At 37.4% G+C, this 12441-nt stretch overlaps 1 protein-coding gene across 11 annotated transcripts in view; it reads left to right on the forward strand.

Moving 5' to 3' along the window:
- Nucleotides 1-12441, forward strand: part of HERC1 (HECT and RLD domain containing E3 ubiquitin protein ligase family member 1) — a 194808-nt gene that overhangs the window by 147834 nt on the left and 34533 nt on the right. For 6 of the 11 annotated variants that reach the window (XM_047074980.1, XM_047074987.1, XM_047074984.1 and 3 more), the window contains exons 43-53: nt 419-543; nt 1492-1712; nt 2663-2931; nt 3676-3728; nt 4417-4617; nt 5465-5639; nt 7864-8134; nt 8267-8480; nt 9242-9501; nt 10601-10728; nt 12085-12212. In XM_047074980.1, the coding sequence (XP_046930936.1) occupies nt 419-543; nt 1492-1712; nt 2663-2931; nt 3676-3728; nt 4417-4617; nt 5465-5639; nt 7864-8134; nt 8267-8480; nt 9242-9501; nt 10601-10728; nt 12085-12212 (2045 nt within the window). The remainder of the gene's footprint in view (nt 1-418; nt 544-1491; nt 1713-2662; nt 2932-3675; nt 3729-4416; nt 4618-5464; nt 5640-7863; nt 8135-8266; nt 8481-9241; nt 9502-10600; nt 10729-12084; nt 12213-12441) is intronic. The other 5 variants (XM_047074989.1, XM_047074990.1, XM_047074983.1 and 2 more) reach the window with 4 other exon arrangements.

The raw sequence follows: 12441 nt of genomic DNA on the forward strand, positions 1-12441 counted from the left end.
ATTTAGAATTTAGTTAAGACCATTGATCTCTTTTGGATCTGAACATGCATTAAGCATCATTCCCTTGTTGGCATAATTCAAAATCAGGTAAGGGCACTTGACTAGCTTAGTTGGTAGAGTGTGTGACTCTTGATCTCAGGACCATGAGTTCAGGTTCTATGTTAGGTGTAGAGCCTACTTAAAAAAATAAATAAAAGTAAAAAAATAATAGGTAAAATTACTGCTTAGGGCAATATGACGTATTTATAATTTAGGAGCTTTACCAAAAAGACAAGCTGTGTTTCAGTTTTATCATAAATATATTTCATTCTTGGTAATATTTGGAGGAAAAAGCAAGACCATAAGTAAGCTTGTGCCTGTGCTTTCCATTTATGATGGTTCTTAAAAATCTGTGTTGCTTTTAAATTTGCACTTGTAGCGCTGATAATCTGGACCATGCAGAGAATGCAGCTTCTGGAAGTGGACCACCAGCTAGGGGTCGCTCAGCAGTAACAAGAAGGCACAAGTTTGATTTAGCTGCTCGCACATTGCTAGCAAGAGCAGGTAATTATATGTTTCACATCCTTCTATTGGTGAAAGTCGTATAGTTTATATTTTAAAGTCAGTGTGAAAGCAGCATTAAAGAAGATGAACTAATGATACTAAGTACTCAGTTCCTCCACATTAACAGAGCAGCTATTTGCATTTTTCTTCCTGTTTACATAGTTTTGCATTGAAATCACAGCATACTTTCATAAATTTATTTTTAAGCTCCCTCTGGGTACAGAAGTCTATACTGGTTACTTGTAGATAGAGGTATTTCATAAATGCTGTCTCTGCCCTCGAGCTGTTTATACTTTAAGAAGTGAAGATGAATGTTTAAAATGTCACATTAATATTAAGAAGGAGCTAAAAAGAGCACTGTGCTAAAGTGGTCACTGGCTTTTCTGATGTACTCTGTGGACCTTAGGACAAAACTACTAGGTAGGGCCCTAGAAAAGCAAAAGTAAATTTCATTGTTACATTAGTAAATACTTCTGGGATTATGCTCTAGACATGTGAAGTGTAATTTATAGGGAACATATTTTCTAAACTAAAAACTAGGATGTGTGACTTGTCAAAATGGTGTTTGATTTTTGAACTATTAAAACATAATTTTTCAGTAATTTATAGTAATAGTGAGAAGTTAAGACTGAACTAGAAAATACAGGATGTGTACTTAATATATAATGACTGATTTTTTTAAGTAACCCTAAAAGAATAATAACAGCTCACATTTACTGAGTGTTTTCCATGTTACATTATGAAGTATTTTACATGGATTATCTTACTTAAACCTGTTAACAGCCCTGTGAAGTATGAGTGCTATTACCCCATTTTATAGAAGAAGAATCACACATGATAGGTCAAATTTTATGTTTATGGTCTGGAATCCAGGCAGTTAAGAACTGGTGAAATATTCAGAATTACTTTATGCATGTAAATAAAATGCCTTTTTTGTTTTGTTCTGAGCGGGGTTATACCGCTCTGTGCAGGCCCACAGGAATCAAAGTCGGAGAGAAGGAATATCTTTGCAACAAGACCCAGGGGCGTTGTATGACTTTAATTTAGATGAGGAATTGGAAATTGATCTTGATGATGAAGCAATGGAAGCTATGTTTGGACAAGACCTGACCAGTGACAATGATATTCTGGGAATGTGGATCCCAGAGGTACTGGATTGGCCTACCTGGGTGTGTGTGATTGCAGCGGGGGCTGCTCTGACTTATTTTCCTGCCCTCCTGTTCATAGAGCTTACTAATAACAGCCTTGCCTAGAGTTGTAACACTCTGAAAAGTCTTAGATCTCATCCTAAAGTTTGGGGCTCTAATGCTTAAGGTTACTTTGATACCTACAAACCAAAAAGAAAAAGCGTCTCTTGCTTTCTCTGTACGATTTTATCGTTTCCCTCTCCAGACTAGATGAATAGAGCCATATTTTGTTAATATTTGATTGTAATGTCAAAGATAGATTACAAAACCGGCATCAATTCTTAGCTCTTCTTGGTGTATAACATGGCTGCTGTGCTCACCTTTCTATCTGAATGCATGCTCTTCTCCTTCATAGGTTCCATTTAATCACTGTAGTGCCTCATTCTAAGAACCAGTGCCACCTAGGTCTTGTAACTACCTCCATCCAGGGGCAGGGTACATGGTGGGTTTGTATGTTTTCATTGTTTAGCATTATGCTTTTGTAGCAGGGAGCGTGAAAACTTCACAGGTCTGAATCCTATAGAAAAGAGCATCTACTATATTAAGTTAATAAGATAAATGAATCCTAATGACTTCTTAGAAATTCAGATAATAGATATGCATGTTATGACCAGATGTAAAGTAGGTTTATTAGAGGAATTTTTAAAAAGCCATTTGAGATAGCGCTAATTGTCATTTTTATGAACTCTTCTCAGTAGGAGAGTGAGTTAATTTTATTATAACTTATTAGATTGAGAAAGAGCAAGGAACACCTTGAGATCATGTGATCTAAATTCTGATTTGAAAGAAATTTGTTACGTAACATTAATGAAAATCCTGCAAGTGTTCCAACATGTGTAAACAAAGTTATTAATTTAACATATAAATATCTATTTACCTCTTCTTAATTTTATGTTAAATTGACTAATGATTTGATATAAAATTTTGTGCAGCATGTTTGTGAGTCTGAAGACAGGGAAGAAGTGGTAGTGTGTGAACTGTGTGAGTGCAGTGTCGTCAGCTTCAACCAGCACATGAAGAGAAATCACCCAGGCTGTGGGCGCAGTGCAAACCGCCAGGGCTATCGTAGCAACGGCTCCTATGTGGATGGCTGGTTCGGTGGTGAATGTGGGAGTGGAAATCCATACTACCTGCTCTGCGGCAGCTGCAGGGAAAAGTACTTAGCCCTGAAGACCAAATCCAAGACAACAAGTTCTGAAAGGTACCTTGAAATTGCGAAGATATCCAAACCCCCTCTGAATGAAGAGTATAAAGTATCTCTCATCAAGACCTGGGAATTAAAGCTTATTTTAATGTGAAGAGTTACACTTAACCTTTCCCTAAGTCCTATGACTGCTGAATTGGGGGCAGGAAGGATGAAGGTGGTTGAGGAATTCATGTTTTGCCAGAGCTGGGATCCTGCAGTCCATGGCAGCAGGTTTTTGACTGGAGTTTGACTCTATTAACCTTCAACTTGTTGGCAGGTTCTGGGCAGGACCCTTGCCTTAACTTTCAGGAGGCTTATGGTCAATTTTTTTCATTGTGTTTTTCACTCTGTTTTTGTTTGACATCTTAATTAAGATCTTTTTGTTGATTAAAAAAAAATAGACTGTTTAGATTAAATTGAGCTTCCATGAAAATATTACTTCTTTATATCCTTGAATAGCAATTAATCTGTAGTGAGCAGGGCTTTTGCCCTTACTGTCAACTATTAAAATCTTTAAGGTGGTCTGGATGAGTGTTGTAGGTGACCTAGAAACCTCCCCAGTAACTTGGTAAAATGATCATTGATTTTGTAAGCATGTGTGTACCTACATACCAGGAGTTTTTCTTAGCCCATAACCTGAAACACTTTATTTTGTGTTGCTTTATTAATGACCTTTTAAAATGTTCTAATGACTTAATTTGCATTTTTGGGTACTAACTGTTTTGTATAAAAATACAATGTTCTTCATGTTTGGTGCAGGTACAAGGGACAAGCTCCAGATCTAATTGGCAAGCAGGACAGTGTGTATGAAGGTAGTTGTTTTGAGAGCTTCTTTATTTTACGTGTATTTTTGTATATACCTTCTGCTTAACATCTGTTACTAAAATTTAGTTTATGTGTATGTGTTGGTATTTAAGTACATAGTAACTTAAAACTTTCTCTAAAAAGCTAAAGGTAGTTTGAAAGCAACAGCCCTAGTTTTAAAAATCAAAGGGAAAGGACCTGGGTTCAAATACTAGCTTTACCACAGAATGTTAATTTCTGTGTGGCATATATTTTTTTCAAAGTAGGGAAAGTATGGAGTACATTTTGAATTTCCATCCTGATTGAGGAAAGTAAAAAGTACAAAACTGATGACAGCGTGAATTTATATGGAGCATTCATTTACTTCAAATAACTGATTCTCTAATGATTATGGATAGCATTAAGAACTCTTTGTTGGCCCCCTAACAATAGCTTTTATTAGCTGAAACCTTCATTACCAGCTGTAACATTTGCTGTTGCTTTAGGTGGGTTTGACTCAGACTCCCTTTCCCTTAGACTCTATGCTTCAGGGAGTGCAGTTTGGTTGGGTCACCAGGAGATGGTGCCATAGCATATTTTGTGGGCACTGGGCTTTCAGTCCATCTGCATTTTAGACATATCTCACAGTAACCGTTGCCAGCAGAGTTACTTCATGTTTATATTCACATACCATAAATTCATTTATTTAAATTCCAGAAGACTGGGACATGTTAGATGTTGATGAAGATGAAAAGCTAACAGGTGAAGAAGAATTTGAATTACTTGCTGGACCACTTGGTTTAAATGACCGACGCATTGTACCAGAACCAGTTCAGTTCCCTGACAGTGATCCCTTGGGAGCATCAGTAGCAATGGTAACAGCTACCAACAGTATGGAAGAGACTCTAATGCAAATAGGTAAACTGAAATGATAATTGGTATTGATTTTATAGAGTCTGTATTAATTTGTTTCTTAGATTAGATAAATAGTAATACAACATTGTTCCACCCCATCAAGTATCCTTAGCTAGTTGTTTGAACATTTTCAAGGTATAAGGTAATATTTTTCATTTTTTGCTTTTATGAAATGCCGAAGTAATAAAAAGAAAATTTATAAAATATGAGTATGATTTTTTTTAAAGAAAATAGGGAAATCCTGGAACTGACTAAAACCAATTTTGGGGGTGCCTGGGTGGCACAGTCGGTTAAGCGTCCGACTTCAGCCAGGTCACGATCTCGCGGTCCGTGAGTTCGAGCCCCGAGTCAGGCTCTGGGCGGATGGCTCAGAGCCTGGAGCCTGTTTCCGATTCTGTGTCTCCCTCTCTCTCTGCCCCTCCCCCGTTCATGCTCTGTCTCTCTCTCTCCCAAAAATAAACGTTGAAAAAAAAAACAACAAAAAAAACCCAATTTTGCAGTCTTTTTTTTTTTTTATGTGCATGAAAGGGTATGGGTAACTTTTGCTCTCGGGAATACAAAATAAAGAATTAGTATTGGTGACTCAGCCCTTTCTGTATACTTAAAGCATATTTTAAAAACTGTATCTTTTCTGTGTCTGTTATATATAATATGATATATGAACAAAATAAAACCAAAAAAATTTAAGGAACATATATAACAGGTTATTGCCTTAGAACTGTCTCTTTCTCCCAAGGAATTTTCTGTGTAACAAAGTCCAAATGAACAAAACACATTGGTTTGCTGTGTTTCCTTGCAGCCCAGAACATAGAATGGGAAAATTTTTCAGTGCTCTGGATATGTTTTTCAGGTTGCCATGGCTCTGTAGAAAAGAGTTCCTCTGGAAGAATAACACTAGGTGAGCAGGCCGCTGCCTTAGCAAACCCTCATGACCGGGTGGTGGCTTTAAGGAGAGTGACTGCTGCTGCTCAGGTTCTTCTGGCAAGAACCATGGTAATGAGAGCTCTGTCTCTTCTCTCGGTCAGGTAAGAATTATCGTGTCAGGTGATGCTAAGTTAGTTCCTAGTATATATTAGACAGGAGTTTAGTATTGTTTGGGAGGATGAGATAGAATTTTTAGAGCCTTGAGTATCTAGGCTGTCAAATGAAAGAAGTTGGAGATAGTCATCATTGTTATTCATTCATCCAGTCAGTAAATACTTAGCTCTTTTTAGGTAGAAAATAAGAGTATTATAGTAGCTGAGTAAACTGCAAACATTTTTAATTTTATTATCTGAAATGAGAAACTAAAGCTTTCAATCCATTTGATGCAGGATAAAATCAAAAGGTTGAATGAATTTTCTGCAAAATTGACCCAACTGTGTAGCTATTTCAACCTGCAGATTCCATCATGGAGACTCCTGCCATGTTCATACTGTAGAATGTAATATTAAAAGAGGAAGAGAGCCAAGAATACCTAAAAGACATCCATTTAAGAAATGGTTAAGCAGGGGCGCCTAGGTGGCTCAGTCACTTAAGCGTCTGACTCTTGTTTCGCCTCAGGTCATGATCTCACGGTTTCGTGTGAGTTCGAGCCCCACATTGGGCTCCATGCTGACAGTGCGGAGCCTGCTTGGGATTCTCTGTCTCCCTCTCTGTGCCCCTCCCCCACTTGCACTATCTCTGTCTCTCTGAAAAATAAATAAATAAACTTAAAAAAAAAGAATTGTTGAGCAGAGGTATATAAAAGTAAATCAGTGAAGACAGAAGGACCCTGAAATAAAAATTCAAAAATAGATGAGACTCTGGTATTGGATAGTGGAGAACAAAATTTAGAAACTGATCCACACATATAGATAAACACTTGGTGTATGGTTTGATTTATGATAATGTTTATATGGCAGAACAATGAGGAAAGCATGTCCCCTCAATAACTTGGGCTTAGGTCACATGGTTTATTCAACAGGAAAAAGTGAGTCTTGGCCCCAACCTCACACTATATAAGACAAATATTTCCAAGTGGCTCTTAGATCTAAATGTGAAAGATAAATCAATAATGTTTCTCTAAGGTAGGAAGAATTTATTCTCTTGGGATAGGTACAGTTTTCTTAAGTGAGTCACAAAAAGCATTCATCATCAAGAAAAAGATTGATAAATTGAACTACATTAAAAAAGAACTTCTCTTCAGCAAAAGTCATTAAGAAATTAAAAAGTCAGAAAGTAAAAAAAATGAGCCACTTAATGGGAGAAGATATGAACAATGCATATAACCAACAGAACATGTAAAGAATTTCTACAAATCCATGAGAAGAAGAGACAACTCATAGAAGAAGTGGGCAAAATGCAAAATAATACAAGAGGATCTCCAAATGGCCAGTAAACATGGAAAATGAGGTCTTCAGCCTCATTAGTCTTCAGAGAAATGAAAATGGAAAACCAGTGAGATACAAATACACCTATTAGAAAGGCTAAAATCGAAAAGACTGTTGGGAAAATGTGAGCACCTAGAAAATGTGGAACACCCAGAACACACTGCCAGTAAGGAAGTGAATTGGTACAGCTACTTTGGAAAACCATTCAATAGTACCAACCAAAGGTGAATATGAACATACTCTATCACCTAGAAAGCTACTCCTGGGTATATATTCGGCAGAAGTGCTTCTATATGTGCACCAGAAGACATAAGCAAGAACTTCATGGCACTGCTATTTATAATAGCCCCATGCTAGAAACCACCTAATTGTCATCTGTATGGAGAAATGAATTATGGTAGATTTTATTAATATGTCAGTGAAAATGAGTATCTACTGCTATAATGCAACAACGTGGATGAGTCTTAAAAGAAGCCAGACACAAAAGATTACAGACTTTATCTTATTTATATAAAGTTCAAAACAGGCAAAACTGATACATAACTTAAAAAGTCATTGGTATTCGTTATTTTTAGGGGTCTAGTGACTGAGAAGAACCCAAGCAGGCTTCTGAGGTATTGGTAATGTTGGTTCTGTTTGTGAAAACTCACAGTTTGTGAACTTTCTTGTGTATTATACTTATACTTCCAAGTTCATGAAATTAAAATAAAATAATTAAAATCTTAACAGTTTCCAGCTTAATATTTTTTGACTTATCTTAAGATACATATGGCTAGTAATATTGCAGGTTGACTTTTATTTTAGTTATTGGTACTTTGGCTGATAGGTGGGGCTCCCAGTGGTCCCTTCAGAAATCTGTTTTCTTTATCCATCTGAAGTGTTTTTTCTTTCTTGGCAGTGGTTCCAGCTGTAGCCTGGCTGCTGGCCTGGAGTCTCTGGGGCTTACAGATATCCGAACACTGGTTCGGTTAATGTGCTTGGCCGCAGCAGGGAGAGCTGGCCTTTCTACCAGCCCTTCTGCCATGGCAAGCACCTCAGAACGCTCACGAGGCGGGCACAGCAAGGCCAGTAAGCCCATCTCTTGCCTGGCCTATCTGAGCACAGCAGTGGGATGTCTGGCATCAAACACTCCTAGTGCTGCCAAACTCCTGGTGCAGTTGTGTACACAGGTAAGCTGGTTTTCAGTGCTTTTCGTGTTGCGTTATTTCTGACCAATTCTTAAAGAGCCTTTTGAGGTGAAATCTTTTTGTTCCAAAATTATATGTAAAAATTAAACCTGTTTGTTCCAATTGCCTCTTCAGAACTTGATTTCTGCTGCAACAGGTGTAAATCTAACCACGGTCGATGATCCAATTCAGCGAAAGTTTCTACCCAGCTTTCTCCGAGGAATTGCTGAAGAGAATAAGCTTGTAACCTCCCCAAACTTTGTTGTAACTCAGGCCCTTGTGGCATTACTAGCAGACAAGGGGGCCAAACTGAGACCTAACTATGATAAATCTGAAGTTGAAAAGAAAGGTAAGTTTCATACCATTTACCGTTTTAAATATACAGTCTTGTAATCAATTTGATGTGTGCTTTTTAAAACATGTTTTAGAGTTGTTGTAAGTGATAAATTACATAGCGTTATGTATACTTCTTAAGTTCAGATCATAAAAAACTACATGGATCCTTTTTCATGGTGCATGGAAACAGATATTAGAAAATGTACCAAATTAATCTTGGTTTGATTATTCTATTAGATTAGGGTTTGAATCACAATAGATAATAATCTTGGTTAGGTGTCCTTAATAAAATTTATGTAAAGATAACGGCTATTTTTCTCTTTGTCATAAGATGATAACAGTTTGAAGGGACTCCTTAATCACTGTTGTCTCTACCCTTCTCTTCATCAGGACCATTCGGCCAAGATAGATGGGCTTTGGGATCTATCAGCCCAGCCCCTTGACTGGCTGTTATGATCACTTTTGAGCAGCAAAAGCCAAACTCTTACTTTTTAGGGCATGCTGTGTCTGCCCTGGTTTTGAAATTATTTCTGATGCATTCTGAATCTGTGTGTACTTAGAGGAAAGACTCTTGATGTACATAAATGTATATTTGCGATGAATCAGATTTATTAGAGAATGTGATAGTAGATAAATGCTTTATACCTTGTATGCATATCTTAGTGAATTGATTGCTTGCAAAAGTGCTAATTTTTAAAAGATATGGGTTAACCCATTTTTTTTGTTTACCACCACCAGCTCTTACCTGGGCATCATTTCATTGTTTTGTTTAAGCAGGTTTAACTGCCCAATTGTATGCCCATCCTTCCTATGATCCTTCTGCTGTAGGCCCTCTGGAGCTGGCTAATGCCCTGGCAGCCTGCTGCCTCTCCTCCAGGCTGTCCTCACAGCATAGGCAATGGGCTGCTCAACAGCTTGTGCGCACTCTTGCTGCACATGACCGCGACAACCAAACTACTCCCCAAACACTCGCTGATATGGGAGGAGATCTCAGGAAATGCTCCTTTATCAAGTTGGAGGCTCATCAAAACAGAGTATGTATTTTGAGCCCTAAGTATGTTAATCCCCTTATGTAAGATGAAATAGTTTCTGCCCTTCTCTGAGAGCTTAGATCTTAAGTGTCTCTCTCTCTGCCTCGTGCACACACACGCACAATTACCAATATTTGTCTAGTAGTTACCAGCTTTCCTTTCTCTGTATGTTGGGTTGACATAGTAGTGTACAAATAGAAAAATCAGATGGGGGATGAGAAGAAAACCAAGGGAATTACCTCACAAAAGATGAGGGCTTATATGTGCAAGAGGAGAAGAAATTGTTAACCGCTGTGTTAATCTAACTTACCAGACCCTTGAGCATTGACAAGGGCAGTTTAGGAAATGAAGACTGACTTCCGTTATTACCACTTTAAAAGTCACTTCTTAGTCTGTGTTGTTTATTTTGTACAACATATGTTGGAATATTTATACTTTATTGAATTAAATAAACATGTTTAGTAAAGATTCTCATAGGTCTGCAATAACTCAAATGAGTTTAGGCATAGTACTTTAAAGCCATACAAATAGATGTATGTTTACAAGCCAATTAGGAAAGAGTGAAACCATGTATATTATGCTATAACATGAATATTTTTCTTTTACAACTTTCTGGTAGATTATTTTTTAATTTGATAGATATAGAATGACAAAATCATTTGAATCAAAATTTGCTCAAAAATGTTGGACTTTGTCAGAATGAAATCTTGCCATTTGCGACAACATGGCTGAAGCTGGAGAGTATAATGCTAAACAAAATAAATTAATCAGAGAAAGATAATACCACAATTACACTCATATGTGGAATTTAAGAAACAAAACAAATGAATAAAGGAATAAAAAAGAGACAAGCCAAAGAGTGGACCCTTAACTCTAACAGAACTCTGTAGAGAAGGTTACCAGAAGGGAGGTGGGTGGGAGTGGGAGTGAAATAGGTGAAGGGGTTAAAAGTACACTAATCATGATGAGCACTGAGTAATGTATAGGATTGTTGAATCACTATATTGTGCACCTGCAATTAATATAACACGGTATGTTAACTATACTAGAATTAAAATAAAAAACTTAATTAAAAATCGTTGGACTTTTTCAACCTTTCTAGGTGATGACTTGTGTTTGGTGTAATAAAAAAGGACTTTTGGCTACAAGTGGCAATGATGGTACCATCCGGGTATGGAATGTTACTAAGAAGCAATATTCACTGCAACAAACCTGTGTGTTCAACAGATTGTGAGTGCTAACATCAGCTCTCATGTGTAACATTTAAAATAAGAGAATCCTAAACATGCTTCATCTTGGTTGTGTTAATGTAATCACAGTGTCATTAAAAGTTATTACAATTTTTATTTTTTTCTTAATTTTAATTTGTTTTATTTTTTAGAGAGCAAGAGCCAGGGAGGGGGCAGAGGGAGAGAAAGGGAAAATTAAAAAAAAATTTTTTTTAATGTTTATATTTGAGAAAGAGAGGGAGACAGAGAACAGGTGAGGGAGGGGTGGGCGGGGGGGAAGACACAGAATCCGAAACAAACTCCAGGCTCTGAGCTGTCAGCACAGAGCCTGATGTGGGGCTTGAACCCACAAACTGGGAGATCATGATCTGAGCCGAAGTCAGATGCTCAACCAACTGAGCCATCCAGGTGCCCTGATTAAGTTTATTTATTTTGAGAGCAGGGGAGAGGCACAGAGAGAGAGAGAGAGAGAGAGAGAGAGAGAGAGAGAGAGAGAATCCCAAGTAAGCTTTGCACTATCAGCGCAGAGCCCAACATGGGGCTCAATCCCACAAACTGTGAAATCATGACCTGAGCTGAAATCAAGAGTCAGATGCATAACTGTTTGAGCCCACCAGGTGCTCTGAGAGAGAGGATCTTAAGCAGACTCCACACTTAGCATGGACTCCAGTGCGGGGTTCGATCCCACAACCATGGGATCATGACCTGAGCTGAAATCAAGAGTCGGATGCTCAACCATCTGAGCCACCCAGGCCCCCTACAGTTTTTCTTTTAGAATAGTCTTACTATATCTCTGGTGTGTGTTTTTAAATTTCCAGGATAGTAATTAAGAAAATAAAAATTTTAACAATCAGTGTCTTAGAATTAAATCAAGGTCTACTATGCTAGCATTATAAATGTTAAATTCTGTAAAACAGTAGGCTAATATTCCTTCACTCTTTAAGGATTATTTAGGAATTGATATTTCTTACAGAATGTTAACAGCCTTTATAGTTTTATGGCTGGCATAGGTATTTCCTTTCTGAGAGCTTCCCTAGAGATTAGGCAAACAAGAATCATTGTGCTCTGAATAATAACCAGGTTTACAACCCATAAAGAATCAGAATGTCTTTGTTGAGAAATTATCTGCTATGGTAATTGGGTAATCTAAGCATCACTCTTCTTTAATTCTACATTTTTCACACCATGACAAATGCTAGCAAATATGTGGTTGTCAAATACTGCTAGCCAAGCTTCTGAAATGAAGAGTCTCTATTATTTACTTCAGTCCATATGAAACCTTTATTTTAAGATTTGAGGTTTTATATATTTTTGGATGATGGGGATTAGAATCCCATATGTGTCTTTTATATTTTAGAGAAGGAGATGCTGAGGAGAGCCTGGGGTCACCCAGTGATCCAAGTTTCTCACCTGTTTCCTGGAGTATCAGTGGCAAATATCTAGCTGGGGCCTTGGAAAAGATGGTGAATATTTGGCAAGTTAATGGTAAGAGTCATGCCAATACTAGCAAATTACTGAAGGTACTTTTTAAGCCTTTTTTTTTTAGCTTTCTGAGTCCAAACAGTGGCTTCCTTTCACCTTGAAACTCACAGTCTGTTCATCAGCTGTGTAGATGTGTGCATATTATAGTTTAAATTAAAGAGGAAATGATCATTTCCTGACTTCTCTTTCTAAGAGTTTTGACTAACCTGGTAATTGTAAGCTAAAAATTCTT

The sequence above is a fragment of the Lynx rufus genome, unplaced genomic scaffold, assembly GCF_022079265.1.
Source record: "Lynx rufus isolate CCGP_SWC_20201006 ecotype Redwood Valley unplaced genomic scaffold, mLynRuf1.p SCAF_13, whole genome shotgun sequence".
NCBI lineage: Eukaryota > Metazoa > Chordata > Mammalia > Carnivora > Felidae > Lynx > Lynx rufus.